At 39.5% G+C, this 19,865-nt stretch overlaps 2 protein-coding genes across 2 annotated transcripts in view; one reads left to right on the top strand and one right to left on the bottom strand.

The window, feature by feature from the left end:
- The window catches only part of LOC106053393 (uncharacterized), a 49,681-nt gene extending 44,376 nt beyond the window's left edge, over window positions 1-5,305 (top strand). The window contains exons 15-16 of the mRNA XM_056016652.1: window positions 2,936-3,063; window positions 5,199-5,305. Of these exons, the coding sequence (XP_055872627.1) occupies window positions 2,936-3,063; window positions 5,199-5,248 (178 nt within the window). The 3' untranslated portion in view covers window positions 5,249-5,305. The remainder of the gene's footprint in view (window positions 1-2,935; window positions 3,064-5,198) is intronic.
- A 7,689-nt stretch (window positions 5,306-12,994) lies between these two features.
- On the bottom strand, window positions 12,995-18,514 carry LOC129924044 (spondin-1-like). The gene is made up of 4 exons (XM_056017663.1): window positions 18,247-18,514; window positions 17,688-17,794; window positions 16,264-16,398; window positions 12,995-13,077 (listed from the first exon to the last, which is right to left on the bottom strand). The coding sequence occupies exons 1-4, from the start codon at window positions 18,309-18,311 to the stop codon at window positions 12,995-12,997; spliced, it is 390 nt and encodes a 129-aa protein (XP_055873638.1). The 5' UTR covers window positions 18,312-18,514.
- Between the last annotated feature and the right edge of the window lie 1,351 nt (window positions 18,515-19,865).

Here is a 19,865-nt window from a genome sequence, read left to right as displayed (position 1 = left end):
ATTAGTATTTTCATATTTAAATTTTATTTTTCTAGCTTTGCTATCGTGCTATGCACTTTCGTTAATTTTAAATTTCTTTACATAACTTTTTTTGAGAAACTCTGACCTGCTTATGAAGATCAACTTGACCTGTTTGTAAAGAATAACCTTGTCCTCCGCTGTCTCTTTTTTAGGCGATCCTATTATCTTATCTTATATGATAAGACGTTACTTAAAAAAAAAAAGATGATTACGTCATGCATTTAGTCATGCATATTAACCAATCACTTAAATTCTGCCAAGTCACTGGTTTTCCTGGCTAGCTCAGGCAACCCATTCCATGCTCTAATAGTTTCAGCTTGAGATAAGAATAGTACTTAAGAAATATTTCAGATAGTTCCTAAAACTGACAAAAACGAATGTTGATACACACTTTAATGACAGCTAATGATTTGTAGTATTATTAGTAGACATTTAATAGATATAAATATATATTGTTACGAATCTCACTATCCAGGCTCTCTGCAAACTGCACCATACACCACCAACCTAAAGAACTTGACAACTCAGGGCTCCAAAATAACGTAAAGGTTTAATGTCCATAAATAACAGCCAATACTGTACAATTGGCAGCACGTAGAACAGTACAAATAGCTCTGCGATAACAAATATCTCTCCGATAACACCGTTCCGCCGTATCAAATCTTGCACTGGTCTCTCCGTCTCGTTCCGGGCTTGCTCTGGGTTCATCAGTTCGGGACTGACTTCACACACTTGGGCTCGTTGTGTCGGACTCGATCACAGACCAAGATCAAGACGCCGTTCGTCTCAACTGTACTTGACAGTACTCCGCACTGAACCGTCGTAATGCTCCGTACAGGACCACACCGTTGAACTGTGCTGTAGTCGACCGTGTTCTGAACTCCTGTCGTAAACCCGCTTTATGAACCGTCTTGACTGCGTCGCCTCCGCTCTTATATAGGGTCCCTACTGGCCTTCTCGAACCGGACAGAACGCCGCTCGACGTTTCTAGGTGGTCAGATGACTACAACTCTCGTGACGCTCCTGAGCTCTGTTCACGACGTCGATCCTTCCCAGACCGCCGTCGATCCTTCCCGAACCGCGGTGTTGACACTCGTCTCGGCTGACCGTCGTAACTCGTCACGGTTGACCGCTCTTCTAGCGCTGGCCTGGGGCGATTTGCGTCGGCTGACTACACTCATACCACTACCCCCATCTGTGCTACCACCAGGTTTATAACAATATATATTTTACAAGATCAGCTGTCGTCATCGAGAAGTTCATAGAAGTCTAATTCATAAAGCGCTGGTTGTGAATGTGTATGTGTTTCGTGAGTGAATGTTGTTCGAATTTTTCATCCATATTGTTTTTGTAAAGTAGTTACTCTGAGGTTGTCAATTGTAGTCAAACTGAATTTACATTTGATTGGATCAATAAAATTATCTTATCTTATCTTATATTCAAGTAAAAAATCAAAAGTTCCCTTTTGTTTTAGACCTTGCGATCAATGCGGCAGATGATGTAAAGGTCATCTTTTTCTGTGGCCCACTGTTAAGTAGCGTGTCATGTGGCCAGCACAACGACCAACCGCATTTACGTTTCTTTCCCCCGCCAATGTCAGGTACCCATTAGAGCTGGATGAACCCAGAGGCGTCCAAAGATCTCGAAATTAAAAATCCCAGTCGTTAACAGGATTTATTCATTAGTCTACCTCAGTGGTTGAACTACAATGAGTCCTCGATCTTATTGCTTAGCGAGATGAAATGCAGGGAAATTGTTATGGTCGATACGATGTCGCCCTGTTTTCCCACGCCGCTGATGTGTCCGAAGAAACTGCAAAACTCCGATTACAGTGTGGGATCAGCGGCGTAGCAGGCTTTACCAGGTTGTAGCTCTGTTTGCCGCATGCTGCCTAAGAGTCTGGATTTTTCCTCAGGGTTGTCGGCCGATGTTGTTATCATGATTAGAGGAGTGCGCTTGAAAAAAAAAAGTTGTTTCTTTTTTTTTTCCGAGGTGATATAGACAATGCTAGCGAACTCTTGGTCTTCAAAGCTGACTGGTTTAGGCACGGCGAATATATATATATATACAGGGTGAGTCAAAAAAATGTATACACACTTTGAACTGTCTTAAACAATTTATTTCCCGTTCTACAATGCTAAATTTCTGGACATGGAAAGCTCAATGTCTGACTGGAAAAATAAATGTGATTAATGTGAGTAATGTTCAAACTGGTGGCAATTAGCATCAATATGATAGTGCGGCGGGGGGGGGGGCATCTTGTTTGAAATAAAACTCATCATCACCGTGTAATGCACGAATGGCTGGGAATATGGAATCAGCAAGACCACGTCTCCACTGTCTTCAAACCGCAGCTACATTCTCAAACTTCCAGTGCCACTTAATTATCTGCTTCCGCTCTTCAAAACTCAAACGCACGTCCTCCATGTTGCAGTTACTTCCCTTGCCACTGCTGCAACATGTTGAAGATACATAACATTACTTCCTCACAGAAATTTAGCATTGTAGAATGGAAAATTAATTGTCTATGGCAGTTCAAAGTGTGTATACATTTTTGACGCACCCTGTCTATCTATATATATATGCCCATGTCATGTATACAGACATAACTCCACCAGTGAGATAAACAGAGACCAATTGTTATAGTTGAACTCAACGTTGATGTGCGACGTCACAACCTGTGGGCAGTTTCGGTTATTAACTCGTTGCCAAGTGACAACCTCCGTTATCCTATGTCCCATATACTAATGACATTTGCGGTGTCAATGTATGTATTAGCAATGTTTGGGGCCTACTGACTGTCCCATATACTAATGACATTTGCGGCGTCAATGTATGCATTAGAAGTGTTTGGGGCCTACTGACTGGACTCTATTACTAATGTAACGTGGATGGTCCACGCGGATGATTTCAGGTCCGGAAAGAGCCATCCGCCAGTCACGACTGACCACAGCACAGCGTCACAAGACCAGTCTCAATCCAACGAAGATCGGACCACTACGTCGAACGAAGGTACAGTTTCCGAGTTGTCAATACCTACAGGTAATGATACTTTGCTTGCTTTTACTAACATCATTTTGTGGGTGTTAACTCTTTTCTCTCCGTAACTATTTTTCCACGATTTGACGGAATTATTCATTTTGCTCATTACTACTTCACTACCCCTGTTATGATTAAGCTTCAATAACTTTGTTGTTTGTTATCATAAAATGTTTTATTCAGTATAGAATTAAAGGGGAAAGCATGATCTTTTTTTACATGACAAAAAAATAAAGTTTATAAAATTAAACATTAATTTAATTTAATGAGGTCAAAAACAACGATGGTATCGTCAATTAGGAGAGAGATAGAGTTAAGAGTCGTGGTTGAGTGGAAGAGCTCAACGCTTCGAACAGAGCTGTCTTGAACTACAACACGGGTAAAGACTTGGTTTTGAGAATCGGGATCTTTAGGAAGCCCCACAGTTTATGCAACTGCAATGAATACTGAGACTGAACATAGGTTTGGGAAAGTCGGTCGTTGTGCTGGCCACATGACACCCTTGTTAACCCTCGTCCATAGAAACAGATGAGCTTTACATCATCTTCCTCAAAGATAACAAGATCTGAATGGGCACCTTTGTTTTTAGGTGTCTTTAGGGCCGGATTTACGATAGTGCATACAATGTGACCGCACAAGGCCTCATACATAAGGATGTCCACAAGCTTAAAAAAATATACTATCGAGGACATGGCAATATAATCATAAAGTTTCGTATTAGTCTGGCATATTTACACTAATTATATGCAATATTTTGTGAAAGATTTTATAATGAACAAAAAAAAAAAAATTTTATATAATATTTTTTTTTTTACCCAAATGGGCCTAAAGTTATTAAGTAATACTTCAAGGGTATTTTAGTTAAAGCTTTTGAAAGAAGGTCAAGGCCTCCACTTACCTACATCTGGCACTGGGTATATTCAGTGTACAATTGGCAGAATCAAACTGTTGAGCTTGTACAGCTAATCAATTTGGTCCGTACTGCCATTTTAAGTATAGTGCGCTTGAGATTGTTTATACTGTCTATTTATTTCAAAGTAACTTCTAACATTCTTTGTATTCTTAACTGACAATTTTTAACGTAAGTTTCCATTATATCGACCTCCACATTTAAACGCATCGCTTTCTCTTTTTTTTTTTTTTTTTTGCTCAAGTTTTGTAGTGTCCACAAGAGTCAACACCGTAATGTTCGAAAAGTTACGTCAAAGACTTTTGCTACTTCCGCCTCTCCCTAGCGGAATCCCAGGCAGAAGTGAATAGTCATAAAAACCAGCTTTAGCTTTCGGGCTAGCCGAGGCCGAAGGCCGACCACGGCGAGGCGAGTTCATCGTTATATTTGTCCAATTATCAAAATTAATGAGATTACTTTATAAACATAGAGGATCTACTGACGAGATTATCGAGCTAATTTCTTGAGGAGCATAGAGGACTTGGCTTATAAAAGTAGGGAGATTACAACATTTATTGTGTCTGGTTACAGTAGGAAATTAGTGTTGGCCTCCCTCTATCGTAGAGCAAATACGACTTATCGCGTAAAAAAAAACTTTTTTCATGTGATGTGGAGTCATATTCTCGATAGGCATTCTAGTCCATTCTAGTCCACATATAACGCAGGATAAGGTTGCATTCTTATTGGTGATAGTGGATCCAGGCGTTTTTTTTTCGCTGTTCATAGATTTCTTGATCACCATCTCTCTGAACACAGTGTGTTCTTCCCAGCAGTCAACTTCAATGTCCACTGCTTTGAGATCACGATTGATTACATCCGTGGTGGCGACGTCCAGTTGTTTTCTTAAACCTGTCACGAGTTGTCCAGAATGGACGACTTTTGGTACACGATTGTCCTCTATCCGGCGGACATGACCAAATCAACGCAGGCGGCGTTGTGTGAGTTTTGTAAAGGTTCTGGGAACACCCTTTTGAGCAAGTATCTTAATCCTTATTGCCAAGTGATTTTCAAGATCATTTCTCTCTTGCTTTGCGTAGCTATTCCATGACTCTCTTCCATACAGTGAAATTAAAAGGGTTTTAATGATGAAGTTCGTCGGGCTTGCTTTATAACATTAGAGGGCTTATTTATTAGTAGAATGACTTTATTTAAAAGCTATAGTCTATGTTGTTTGTTTTTTTTTCCATAGCATCTAATTCACAAATATTAATGTCGGCACAGGGAGCACAGACTGAATGACTAGCGCTTTTGTTTTAGATCTCGACTTCAGAAGTGTATGAAACATGTAAATTAACTGCTATGTTGTTGTTGTTTTAAATATGAAACATAAAATTACATGTAATCTTGAACTGTAGTTGTTTTTTTCTCTATTGTTCGTGTGTGACATTCTGTGTTGGGGTGAACTGGGGCATCTTCAATAATTGATTTATCAATTTTTATTAAGGCTGGTTAATAATAATAATCGATGAATTGTGTTTCTCTTTAAACGAAAATTGACCCTGGCAGCACCGCAGAATGAATACTCGTTCGTTTCTAACATAATAATAATACTATATAGATTGCAATATAAAACGGAGGGGATAATGACAAGTAACGTTTTTTTAAAGATATCTTCAAGACCCTTAACATTCCTAAGAAGATTCTCGATGTCTGTCATATGCTAACAGCATAGTGCATTACTATCCAGAAGTAGGCCAACTAATCCTGATCATAATATTGGCCTAACCCTAGGTGTAGTAATTTTAAGATTAAATGTGTAAAGTCTTACGAATTATATTCTAGACTATATATCTAGATTCTAGTTCTATTCTAGATTCTAGATCTAATCTGAATTTCTAGATTAAGTTATAAATCTTCATCTAGGCCTAGTCTAGATTCTAGAATAGACTTAGTCTAGATTCTAGATCTAGACCTAGTCTAGGTTCTAGATTTAGACCTAGTCTAGGTTCTAGATCTAGATCTAGTGTAGGCTCTAGATCTGGGCCTAGTCTAGATTCTAGATCTGGACCTAGCCTAATTCTAGGATCTAGACCTAGTCTTGATTCTAGAAATAGGTCTATACCTAGTCTAGATTCTAGGTCTGGACCTAATAAGTAGATAGAGTGATTATGATCAGGATTAGTTCGCATGGGAAACCGGTTAGTTGTGCGGGCTAATTTTTTTTAAAAATTTCCTAGCTCGTCTACTCCAATATATTAATCGACATTGTTGGGGAGAGGTACGCATCTGGGAGCAGTAGCGTCACTAGGGGGTGGAGGAGTGCGGTCGCACCGGGTGAAACCATTGTGGGGAGGACTACCAAGTTGAAAAATTATATCTTGACATAAGCACACCCATCGGAAAAGATAATTATATTAAAATATCTAGATATATGTCCAAACATGCCTAAACAAGTTTAGATGGTAGTTTAAGTTAAATGACAAAGCACAACGTGAAACCATTTCTGTCTTAAAGTATAACAAATGAAACCTGTTTCTAATTTTAATTAAATATTATTGTAAAATTTATTATAACATTTGAATAATTGTCATAAACAATGAGATTTTATAATAGAATTGACACTCATTTTATATTTGAGTAAAAATCAATAACAAAAAGAACTAATTAGTAATAGTGCTTATTGGAACATATTTGAAGAAAGTTGATCGGAAAGGGATGACTCCCTGGGCTATCGCACCAGGTTCCACCGACTTTGTCTGGGTGGTTTCAATTTTGTTTTTAGATGATCAGTAAAGACGAAAAGTTGTCATGTTTGCTTTTATGTAAAAAAAAAACGCCAAATGATTTTTTTTACAATATTACCCTTATTTATTTAAACGATCAAAACAATACTATGGCTTAAATATGCCTGGACCATTGGTCTATTGGTGACTTCGATGGGGGCCGCCTCTGAGTTTATGTGATAACACAAACTCTCTTTTAATCTTTGTTTTTTTTTTTTTTTTTTTTCTAGAATCTATTTAGCATTTTTATGGATGTTTGTCTCAAACAGCTGCCAAATGTTGTTTTTTGTTTTTGACAAAATAAAAAAAGGGAAGGGATAACAATGGTGGGGAGAAAAAGATAAATACTAAAATAATATGTATACGAATAAAGATGTAAGTCATATCGTCATATTGACTGCTGATGGTACAGATATGAGTGCTCTATTGTTGACTTAGACTTAGCTCTAATAGTCTTGCGTTCAGTTGTTGTCCTTTCAGAAGCTTATCCCCCCCTGTCTTGATGCTGTAGACTGTTCTAGTCAGTTAGGTTGACGATCAGCATTGGCAGGTGCCAGCTCCAGCTGAAAATTCAGACGAAATTAGAATGGTCCGCCGGTCGATGTTATGCGTCTTTGAAGTGTGAAGGACGCAGAGGTGGAGGGCCAAAATCAACGATGAAGAGGCACAATGCGAGGGCTGAGAATTGACTTCAGATGGTCGAGGTTGGGTTCGGTCAAAAATTCTGCCTCTGGGGCGCTAACAGGAATGACAGGAAAACATAAAGAGAACAGGAACAAGATCCAGTTTCAGGAACCAGTTAGGTGGCGCGGTGGCTTAGTGGTAAAGCGCTTGGCTTCCGAACCAGGGGTCCCGGGTTCGAATCCTGGTGAATACTGAAATTTTTAATTTCGGGACCTTTGGGCGCCTCTGAGTCCACCCAGCTCTAATGGGTACCTGACATTAGTTTGGGAAAAGTAAAGGCGGTTGGTCGTTCTGCTGGCCACATGACACCCTCGTTAACCGTAGGCCACAGAATCAGATGACCTTTACATCATCTACCCTATATACCACAAGGTCTGAAAGGGGAACTTTACTTTTACAGGAACCAGTTGGTGTCTCAAGCCATAATCAGGCTGAAATAAAACCCCACCTAACTTAATATTCTCATTATACAAAAGGGGCATTATGTTTTCCTAGGGCATCGCCGTCAATCAGAGAGTCACTTAAGTTCAATTTACACTTACACACAATGCGAGTCAATGAGAACAAGGGGAATGATCATAACACAGCAGGGAGATAATTATCAACATATGGATAGTGGTCAGCGCCCACGACGTCATTGTTTACTTACGGCCGTTGGCCATGAACAATGGACTGAAACTTAAATGTAGAGAGATCCCGTTCAAGGGGCGCAACTCTTATCCTAGCAATCATAGACAAGGGGAAATAATTCTTAATTACTTTCTAAACGCGATGTTATTACGTTAAAAAGATCATCAAGGCGTTCAGCCGAGATTAAAGAAATGAAAATAAAATGTACAAATATCTACAAGATTGCGTCGATGGTCAATCGAGCAATGTTGAAATAATAATGGCAACACATGGTGGACATAAGTCGATGCAATAAATAAATATGTACACATGGAATAATTATGTTTCTTACTTACATATCATATATATACAGTTTGAGATTAGTTGCGCCGCAGGATCTGCCAGGCTGTAGCACGGTGTGCCACAATCTGCCTAGGGGTCACCAGCTCCTAATTTTCCTCAGGGTTGTCTGTCGAAGCCCTTCCCGCGTTTGGGTATAGTCGCAAGGTAGCGAAGGTTTGGATTCACAGTTTTCCTTATCCTAGATGGGTAGTCAACCAAGGCTAACGAGCTCCTCCTCCCCAAAGACAATGGGTGCGCCCAGATGAGTCACTGGCTTTGGTTTCGTCTTGAGACGGGCCAAAAATCTGGAGTGACTGATCAAACCAATTCTGGATCGGCAGAATTTGCCACAGTACCTGCTTATATAAATGCATCTGTCCTACATATGTGTGTTGTGTGTGTGTGTTAAGATGAAATCAACTATTGAGCAAATGAGCCAATCACATTCAGTTTGTTTTAAATTTAAAGAAAAGGAAAATAGAAATCAACAAACTCCAGTGTGTGTATTGTGTATGCATTGTATTTTATGAATCACAAATACAAGGCTGTCTTTGTATTGCCATTTGCAACACGAGGGTAAAAATGTCACTCCCAAAGCGTCCTGTCAAGCCTATTTATTTCTCCTTAGTGACGATAAGGGTCAATCCAATATCTGACTTCTTAAAGCTCTATGCTGATTGAATTTTACACCTAAAAAAAAATTGCAAAATTATAATTTAAACGAGTTTATCTACTATATAACGCAAAGGTTAATATTCATTTCTTGTTCACAATGTTTGTTTATTAACTCAATCTGTCTGAGTGGTAAAAAATTGAACACGTCATTTCTCCAACATTCAATTTTGGATCAACTTGAAACTTGAAAATTAACCAATTAGTTAATGAACTGCTAATAATTAAATATCTTGTTTGATACCGACCATGTTAACATGGAAGCCAAAACGAGGAAAGCGCAAACAGGGACGTCCTCGTATTACCTGGCGACACACCTTCATGGAGGACCTCAGAACAGTGGACACCAGGTGGGAGGAGGCTTCAGACATTGCCAGTGACAGATCATTATGGAGACAGCTTGCCGCCCAATGCGCCGAACGGCGCGGGAGGACCTAAGTCTAAGTCTAAGTTGATACCAACAACAGAAATTCATTGTTCAGTATTCACAGGTATGGCTAAATATCTAGTGTTTGGTCACGTTATATAATTATTCTCATTATTTTTCCCACACCCATTTTCGGATCAAGTTGAAAGCTTAAGCAATATAGTGCATAAAAAAATAGGAATCAATAAAACCAAATTAACCAATTATATAAACAAAGTTACAAAGACAGTTTGTTTGGAAACACAAACTCAAAATTGTCCCCCGAAAAGGTCCGCTCAGACAGTGAAAAATGCAGGTTTTAATATTTTCACAATAAATAGCAGAAACTATGAACTACAAACTACAAAAAGATACAAAATAAGAGACGTGCTCGAAAATATAAGAGATACAGGATACAACAGATTTATTAATGTTATCATTATTACATTGTTAATATTCCTATGTATTCGATGAGCTGATGGTTATGAAGATATAGTTAAATCCAAGTGTCACTTACAAAAACCGCGTCACAAAAAAAAAAGAGATTCAAAAACAAAACAAGATGAATACAGCAAAGTGGACCTAACGATGACCTGCTAACCACGGTCAAGAAACGTAAAACTCAAACTATATGGTGACTTCACAAGGTCGTCAGGGCTCACAAAGGCCTTCCTTCAGGGAACAGTACCAGGAAGAAGATGAGGAGGAAAACAGAGAAAGCAATGGAAAGACAACATAAAAGAATGGACGGGCCTGTCAGTGAATGGAATTCTATCGAAGGTGAAGCTAAATGTGAACGTGGCCTAACTGATGTCATTGAATGATTATTTCATTGATCTAATTGTTTTGTAAAGGGCCAATCTCTTATTTTAAGCCTTAACAAATACAACTATTCCCTTTAGTTAAGTGCTTTAGATCCAGCGTGTAACGCTGTAGTTCACGTCTTTCATATGAAACTATATATCTCAATAATGTAGAAGCTATTTCCTTATTCGATATCAAACAAAAATAATTAATTAGCAGTAATCAAAAGCAATTAACCTGCGATAGATGTGGACGGGAATGTCTCTCCGAAAAAAGGCTCGAAAGTCGCAATAAAAAAAATATGTTCTAGATGAACTAATGTCGTAACGACATCAAAAATGTGTTCTAGATGAACTAATGTCGTAACGACATCAAAAATGTGTTCTAGATGAACTAATGTCGTAACGACATCAAAAATGTGTTCTAGATGAACTAATGTGGTAACGACATGAAAATGTGTTCTAGATGAACTAATGTCGTCACGACATGATAAATATGTTCTAGATGAACTAATGTCGTAACGACATCAAAAATGTGTTCTAGATGAACTAATGTCGTAACTACATGAAAAAATGTGTTCTACATGAACTAATGTCGTAACGACATGAAAAATGTGTTCTACATGAACTAATGTCGTAACGACATGGTAAATGTGTTCTAGATGAACTAATGTCGTAACGACATGAAAAAATGTGTTCTACATGAACTAATGTCGTAACGACATGATAAATAGGTTCAAGGAGATGAACCCTAGTCGTTACGACGGAAGGAGGCCAAAATAGTGTCATTCTTACCTGGAAATACAAATCTCCGAACTAAGATTCCTTCTCGCTCGTTTCTGTATTATCTGTTGACTTTGAGCTCGTCATCTGAGAATAGGTCTTTGTCCCTAACGTTGAAGACTTAGCGACTCTCTTGGTGGAACTTTTACCCGCCACGTATCTGGGACAATGTTGTTGTTTTTTTTAGAAAACAATTTTTAAAAAATAAGGTTACAGAGCTAGTCTGTGGAAAAAGGCAAACTCCAAATTAGCCCCCGAAGTGGTCTTCCCAGACAGGTAAAACGCAGACTTGAATATTTTCATCATGAATGTCAGAAGCTAACAGCTACAAACTATCAGATGGCTGCCTGGTCGTGCGGTTTGCGCGCTGGACTGTCGTTCGGATTTATCGACGGTCGAGGGTTCAAACCCTGCCCGCTCCCATCCCCCGTCGTCCTGCGGGAGGTTTGGACTAGGAAGTAAACTATCTTTCAACTCTGAAGGAACATCCGAAACATGTCAAACACTTTACAAACAAACAAACATCAACAACCATAACACAAAAGGAAGCGAGGTTTGCTTATTCCACTCCTCAAGTAATCTGGCGCTCTAACGCACTGTGTCTACGTCACAAGATACGAATCTATAAAACAAACGTTAAGTCGGTCCTTCTATACCAGCGGTTCTCAACCTTTTAAGCTCGGCGACCCCTTTTTACAATCCCCCACTCTGCCGCGACCCCCCCCCCCACACACACACATACGGCAATAGAAGAATAGACAATACCAATCCATATTTTCGATGGTCTTAGGCGACCCCTGGAAATGGTCAGTCGACCCTCAAGGGGGTCGTGACCCACACGTTGAGAACCCCTGTTCTATACGGTCCAGAGACATGGAGAGTCACTAAAACAAATTTGAAAAAGCTGCAGACCTTTGTTAACAGACGCCTTCGCCGGATATTAGGAATTAGGTGGCCAGAAAAGATAACTACTGACAACTTGTGGGAGAGAACTAGACAAAAGCCCATAGCCCAAGACATCAAACAGCAAAAGTGCAGCTGGATAGGACACATCCTGCGAAAACCAGCTACCAATGCGGCAAGGCAGACACTTAATTGAAATCAGCATGGAAAGAGGAAAGTTGGTAGAGCCAAGAAAACCAGTTGCAGTCCCTTTTTATCGAAACAAATAACTTTTGGCGCCTAATTCCCAATCGTTTCCTTACACCATACATAAAGACTATGTCTTAGCCAGTAATAACATTAGATTGTAATCGCGCATTTCAAGAAACAATAAAAAAAATGAAAGTATGTGGAACCTACCACACCTCAAGCACCAGAAAAGTGGCTGCACTAGTACGAAAACTTTAAAACCTTTTTATCTGTAGTTGGAAGCGTGGTCGAGAGGCCAAGTGCGCTTGAACTTGGCTTGGCTACCTAGAAGGGGGCTCGAGGTTCGACACCCGACTCGGGCAGAGTTGTGTTTACTGAGCGCCAAAAGGCAGCACGGAAAACTAACTCCTAGATACCCCCTCCCCCCCCCCCCCCCACTGGTCCACAAATGAGATTGAACCAAAGCGCTTTGAGCATGCTATAAGCATGAAAGTAGCGCTATATAAAAGCTTTAAATATAGGCAATACACTGTCGTTGTATAAGTTATACCGAAATTATTCTCTCTAAATAAAAATGAATGGGTCGGCGTCACCTTGTTTGGGCCGAACCCAGCACCCCTCTAGCAACGCCACTAATATATGGTCTAATTAAAATATATGGTCTAATTAAGTCTTTTAACATCATTTTTCAAAAAAACAATTGCTCTTTTTAGAATAATTTTAGCATTTTTATAGCATAATATAGCTTATTTTAGCAGAATTGTGGTATCATTTTGTTTAAAATAAATATTAAATAATATTAGCATTGTTTAAGTTTAAATCTAGCTTGCTTTTGTATTTCTTAGCATTCTTTTTAAACTAGCGTTGGTACTTACAGGCAGAAAAATGTGAGGAGAAACAATAAAATGACACCAACAGTCCCCATGATAATACTCTTCTCGTAGTCATATTCAGCTGTGACCAGGAGAAAAAACATAGATCTAGGTTTTTTTCAAACAAGCGAAATTTTAGAGAATAGAAAAATCTAGTTATGGTATCACCCTTTTATATATTATTTTTAAAAAATGCAAATAAGATAAGATAATATATTTAACTAATGTCAGGTACCCCATTAGAGCTGGGTGGACTCAGAGGTGCCCGAAGATCCCGAAATAAAAAATCACCAGGATTCGAACCCCGGTCCCCGGTTCGGAAGCCAAGAGCTTTACCGCTCAGCCACCGCGCCTCCTATAGACCACAAGGTCTGAAAGGGGAACTTTACTTTTTTTAAATATATTTAAAATGTGTAATTACCTTCTCTGTTGCGATAAATAGTCATTCGATTCCGAATCCAGTTTAAGCGACATTGCTCTCTAACGCAGTGGTTCTCAACCTGTGGATCGCGACCCCCTTGGGGGTCGATTGACGATTTGCCAGGGGTCGCCTAAGACCATCGAAACGGATTGTTATTGTCTATTCCTCTAATGCTGTATGTGTGTGTGGGGGGAGGGGGAGGGTCGCGGCAGAGTGGGGGATTGTAAAGAGGGGTCGCCGAGCCTAAAAGGTTGAGAACCGCTGCTCTAACGTATTTAAGATTTTCACGATAAATTAAACAATGTCATAGACACAAACCTGATTTTCACTAATGCCAACTATACAAGAAAAATATTCGAGCTATGATTCTAACAATATTTGAAGGAGTGATAAGTGATCAAGCCCAACAAACCAGCGGCTATTTTACCTATACAAACTTTAGCTTTACGCTACACAAGCAAATTTTGCTGACATGTGAAATATCTTGTTGGTAAGGCAACGTTGCGTCAAGACTGTTGAGTCGCTGGGAAAACATTTTTAAAAAGCATCAGAAACCACACGCACAACACTAACATATTTAAAGAACTTTTTGAACAAAAATGTCTCAGAAAAAAGCAACCTCTCTCTGTGTCTCTCTCTGTCTCTTTCTCTCTCTTTCTCTTTCTGTCTCTCTCTCTGTCTCTCTCTCTCCGTCTCTTTCTGTCTCTCTCTCCGTCTCTCTCTGTCTCTCTCTCTCTGTCTCTCTCTGTCTCTTTCTCTCTGTCTGTCTGTCTCTCTCTCTCCCTCTGTCTCTCTGTCTCTTTCTCTTTCTCTCTCTGTCTCTCTCTCTGTCTCTCTCTGTTTCTGTCTCTCTCTCTCTCTGTCTCTCTCTGTTTCTGTCTCTCTCTCTCTCTCTGTCTCTGTCTCTCTCTCTCTGTTTCTCCCTCTGTCTCTCTCTCTCTGTCTCTCTCTCTCTGTCTCTCTCTCTGTCTCTCTCTGTATCTCTCTGTCTCTCTCTGTTTTTCTCTCTCTCTCAGTATCTCTCTGTCTCTCTCTGTCTCTCCCTCTGTCTATCTCTGTCTCTCTCTCTCTGTCTTTCTCTGTCTCTGTCTCTCTCTCTGTCTCTCTGTATCTCTCTCTGTCTCTCTCTCTTTCTCTCTCACTCCCTCGAAACTATTCAAAGTCGTCGCTAATTGGGCGACATCTGTCTATCAAGAATAGAACCGAGCGGTACAAATATTCACTCGTTCCTTACTCGGTTAGACTATTTCAACGACTGTGTATGTTACCGTTGTGTTGTTTTAACAAATTTCCATAAGGATCAATTAATCAATCTTAGTCTTAGTCTATATTACCACTAGTTAGTTGCCCTTTAAATTATTAAGTAAATTTTGTTTCAGAGAGTGAAACTCCTAAAGCTCCTCCTTTCAGAACTTGTGGTCTACAGGGCAGATAATGTAAATGTCATCTGTTTCCATGACTTACGGTTAACGAGGGTGTCAAGTGGCCAGCACAACGACCAAGCGCCTTTACTTTTCCCCATCACAGCCGAGTAGACTCAGAGGTGCAAAGATCCCGAAATACAAAAAAAAAAAAAAAATGAAGCCCCCCACCACGATTTGAACCTGGGATCCTCGGTTCAGAAGCCAAGCGCATAACCGCTCAGCCAGGTTAGAACATAGGTTACTAACGTTTCCTTACTTTATACACCGGATACGCCAGGTATAAAAATCTTCAATTTTCTTGGTACCGAAAAAGACCTCAAAAGAACTAATACAAAGGCACACATGTGAGACCAAAAGTAAAGCCACAGACAAAGACAGGAAAAGTCTGCGAAACAAATAATGAAACCGACTCCTGGCAATCCCACCAGACGATATTTTATTTACATGTGCCACAAATTGTAGATAACAGCTGGGTCTGTTTATCCGCCCGGATTAACGAATTTTCATTATGCATTGTACACGTCTGATCATTAGTGAAGTTTTGAGCTCAAAACGAGTCTACGAATTTAGAGAGAATGACAATATTTTACTTACGTATACGTATACCGCTGACACGGTCTAAACAATCAGTGGGGCATATCGACCTACAGTTGCCCTCACAGTTAATGCCGTATTCGTACTGTTCACACTCTGTAGGGATGAAAGGGTTAATGACTCGTCTAGTCATGTCATAATAAAACTCTTTCTTGCTCTCTATCTATCTATCTATCTATCTATCTATCTATCTCTCTCTATCTATCTATCTATCTATCTGTCTGTCTGTCTGTCTGTCTGTCTGTCTGTCTGTCTATCTATCTATCTATCTATCTATCTATCTATCTATCTATCTATCTATCTATCTATCTATATGTCTGTCTGTCTATCTATCTATCTATCTGTCTATCTATCTATCTATCTATCTATCTATCTATCTATCTATCTATCTATTTATCTATCTATCTATCTGTCTGTCTGTCTGTCTGTCCGTCCGTCTGTCTTTCTATCTATCTATCTATCTATCTATCTATCTATCTATCTATCTATCTATCTATCTATCTATCTATCTATCTGTCTGTCTATCTATCTATCTATCTATCTATCTATCTATCTATCTATCTATCTATCTATCTATCTATCTGTCTGTCTGTCTGTCTGTCTGTCTATCTATTTATCTATCTATCTATCTATCTATCTATCTATCTGTCTGTCTGTCTGTCTGTCTGTCTGTCTGTCTGTCTATCTATCTATCTATCTATCTATCTATCTATCTATCTAATCTTTAATCTCCCATTGTTTTTCTTTACTTTTCTCACTTTCTCATCAGTAAACAATTAGACAAAAGTGAGACCTGGTTCCCTGTTTGACAAAAGTGAGACATGGTTACCTGTTTGACACGCCGTCGTAAAACCTTTGAAGCCAGGCTCGCAGCGGTAACAGTGGCCAGTGAATTTATCGCAGTCGTCCAAACATTTCTCGCATGACTGAGCACAATCTTCCCCCCATTGTTTGATAAGACAGTCTGGAATCAGGAGGCAAGATTAATTCGTAGTTTTACTCTATCCATAAATAAAATATGTTTGAACTGATTTGATTTGACTTATTCCTGTGGACACTCGGGGTAGCTTAGGTCCGCAACCACACTTTTCCACCGAACATGGTTCTGAGTTCTTCATTTGCTCTTATGTAATTCCTGTATCATCAGCTTCAGTCCTGAGTAACCTCTTCAAGATTTGTTTTGTGCATGCCCACTTTCCTCTTTCCTTGCAGTTTCTTATCAAGTGCCTGCCTTGCAACATTGGTAGCTGGTTTTCGCAGGGTGTGTCCCATCCAGCTCCACTTTCTCTTTTTAATATCTTGGGATATTGGTTTTTAGTTGATTCAATAGAGATCATTTCGGGCCGCACAACTCACATTCTCCGGCGTAGTAAACTGTAGGAGATGGTCTGGAGTTTTATATCAACTCAGTTCATCTGTTTGTTTGGTACTACTTTTGTACACGTTATTTCTCCCAATTTCCATTCAGAGCGGATATGTATGGTTATGTTTCACTTGCACACTGCATCACACACACACACACACACCCTCACACACTAGTTCTTATCACTAGACACAAGCAATAGAAAAAATAAAACTTAAAAAAAGCAAAGCTTATTTAAGGAAAGTAACCGCTAAGTACTGCCAGATCATCTCCCCCTCTCTCTCTCTCTCTCTCTCTCCTCTCTCTCGCTCTCCCTCTCTCCATCTCTCTCTCTCCCGCTAAGTACTGCCAGATCATCTCCCTCTCTCTCTCTCTCTCTCTCTCTCTCCTCTCTCTCGCTCTCCCTCTCTCCATCTCTCTCTCCCGCTAAGTACTGCCAGATCATTATCTCTCTCTCTCTCTCCCTCCCTCTCTCCATCCCTCTCTATCTCTCTCTCCCTCTCTGCATCTCTCTCTCCCCTCTCTCTCTCTCTCCCTCTTTACATCTCTCTCTCCCTCTCTCTCCCACCCCTCTCTCTCTTTCTCTCTCTCCCTCTCTCCCTCATTCTCCCTCTCTCTCCCTCTCCCTCTCTCCATCTCTCTCTCTCCCGCTCTCTCCATCTCTCTCCCCTCTAACTCTCTCTATATCTATCCCTCTCTCTCTCCCTCTCTCCCTCTCTCCATCTCTCTCTCCCTCTCTCTCCCTCTCTTTCCCTCTCCCTCTCTCTCTCTCTCCATCTCTCTCTCCATCTCTCTCTCTCACTCTCTCTCTTTCTTTCTCTCTTTCTCCCTCTCTCCATCTCTCTCTCTCCCTCCCCCCCTCTCTCTCTCTCTCTCTCTTAGACATTTACCTGTGGGACACCTCTTCATGTAACAGGAGTATGCTCTGGTCTCTTTTTCTGCATGCGCGTCATTGCAACTGCTTTCTTCCATTTTAGCCAGTGTCTCATTACACGTCCTGTGGGGACAGCCGTCAAAAGTCTAGTATACACATTGTTGTAATGGAGGAGGGGTGGCTACCGGTGGGGGGGGGACAAATACATGAGCAGATTTAAAGTGAGATTTAATTTTAAAAGATTCTACGACAATAACATCCAATTCGTAAATTATGATCATATATATTATAAATTATAACATGGCTGGCCATAGGCATAGGCAAACTAGGAAGCCGCCCAGTACCTCCGAGCGTTGGGGACTATATAGTTGTTACGACGATGGTTTTTATAATAGAAATAGCGAAACTTCTTAATGTTAAAGACATCACAAAACTACGTTTAAATAAATTGCATAATTTGATTTTTTTTTTTTTGTTTTTCATTTCATTTGGGACCACCATATTCACTTCACCTAGGGCCTCAAATGATATAAGGCCGGCCCTGATTATAACGCTATTGGTAGCCTTTAACTTACCTAGCTCTACTCTGCTGGTGTTCAGAGCAAGTTGGAACGCACTGCCACTTACTCCAAGGATTCATATATTTGTCTAGTGAATGAAATATACAGATGTGAATTCTCTTTCAGGCGTAGAACTCTAGACCGCTAAACTTAATTTTATCCTTTATGTATTTATGTATTTTTTTAGGGTAAATCATCCGTGAATTGAGCAATATAACTTTTTAATTAGCTTAGTATTCTTAGTACACTTGCGCTCAGAGTGTAATATACATTAATCAATTTCTTCAAGACATAACTTATTACATTTATTCATCATCATTAAAACTTGTTTAAATAACTATAAATAACCCACATATTCATAACAGACATTAACGGACAACGAACACGCATGCGCCACACAATACATACAAATGTATATGCAGGCCTATATCAAATATATAAAGTGGAAATTATCGCAGGCATGTATGTATATTTGTCAGAAACAAAAATTCAAACCACTTGACCAGCTTGAAAAGATTTGGCATAAATGTTCCGTAGATCAAAACGGAGACCGTAGTGTGTTCCTCCCACATCCGGAGGGCTCCAAAAATAGAATAAAAGTACTCAATAATCATATCTCTATTAAAGAACGAAACTTTTTAACAAATCGGGTAAACCCGTATTTATGTTGACTATAAATATGTCAGATGAACTGAAAAAACAAAACAATTTTTATACTCTACTTTTATTTTAGTAGCAAAGTAGAAAGGAAATGTAAAGGGAACATTCTTCAACTTTGACATAGATTTAAATTCAATCCAGTAGATCAGTAGTACACAAACTAAGACCGCAGGTCGCAGGCCATATCCAAATAGTTTATATATTATAAATACCAAAAAAGAAAAGTTTATATTTTGTATGTTAGCGTAATTCACATTTTGCACTAGATGTATATTGATCATAATCTCAGAAATTATTACTAAAGGGAAGTAATTATCTAAATCTCTACAGAAAATTAAAGGGTTGTAACTTTATGAATAATTAATAACCTCTCAGCATTTCTTTCTGTGATTCAGAGAACTGTACATTTGTTACATTTGTTTGTGCAAGCAGTTTTCTCAATGCAACTTTTTCAATGGGAAAGCGGCGCTGTTGGTGAAAGAGCAGAAATATCTACGATCAATAAGTTAAAGATAAAATACATACAAATTTCCTATAAACACATACATATAGACTGCACTAGAGTGTGGTGTAGCATGCTCATATCTATAGGAGACATACATGATACAATGGCACAAAATGTACCGATAGAGAGAGAGAGAGAGAGAGAGAGTAAGAAAGAAGAGAGGGAGAAGGTATAGAAAATAGAGAGTACGACATGGAGAAAAGGAGAAACAGGAACAAGGTGAAAAAGAGAAAGAGGGACAAGGTGAGCAAGATAAAGAGGGACAAGGTGAAAAAGAGAAAGAGGGACAAGGTGAGAAGAGAAAGGGGGACAAGGTGAGAAGAGAAAGAGGGACAATGTGAGAAGAGAAAGAGGGACAAGGTAAGAAAGAGAAAGAGGGACAAGGTGAAAAAGAGAAAGAGGGACAAGGTGAAAAAGAGAAAGAGGGACAAGGTGAGAAGAGAAAGAGGGACAAGGTGAGAAGAGAAAG

This window comes from Biomphalaria glabrata, chromosome 18 (assembly GCF_947242115.1).
Source record: "Biomphalaria glabrata chromosome 18, xgBioGlab47.1, whole genome shotgun sequence".
Taxonomy (NCBI): domain Eukaryota; kingdom Metazoa; phylum Mollusca; class Gastropoda; family Planorbidae; genus Biomphalaria; species Biomphalaria glabrata.
Note: the sequence above shows the minus strand (reverse complement) of the source record. Positions and strands in the feature narration are given on the sequence as shown.

What these genes read in the sequence shown, in the direction of transcription:
- LOC129924044 (XM_056017663.1), bottom strand. Translation starts at nt 18,311, where the DNA reads ATGAATCCTTGGAGTAAGTGGCAGTGCGTTCCAACTTGCTCTGAACAC. An exon ending in CACCAGCAGAGTAGAGCTAG is followed by an intron (nt 17,795 to 18,246) that starts GTAAGTTAAAGG and finishes CTGTCCCCACAG; the next exon opens with GACGTGTAATGAGACACTGG. An exon ending in TACGACGGCGTGTCAAACAG is followed by an intron (nt 13,078 to 16,263) that starts GTAACCATGTCT and finishes TCCTGGTCACAG; the next exon opens with CTGAATATGACTACGAGAAG.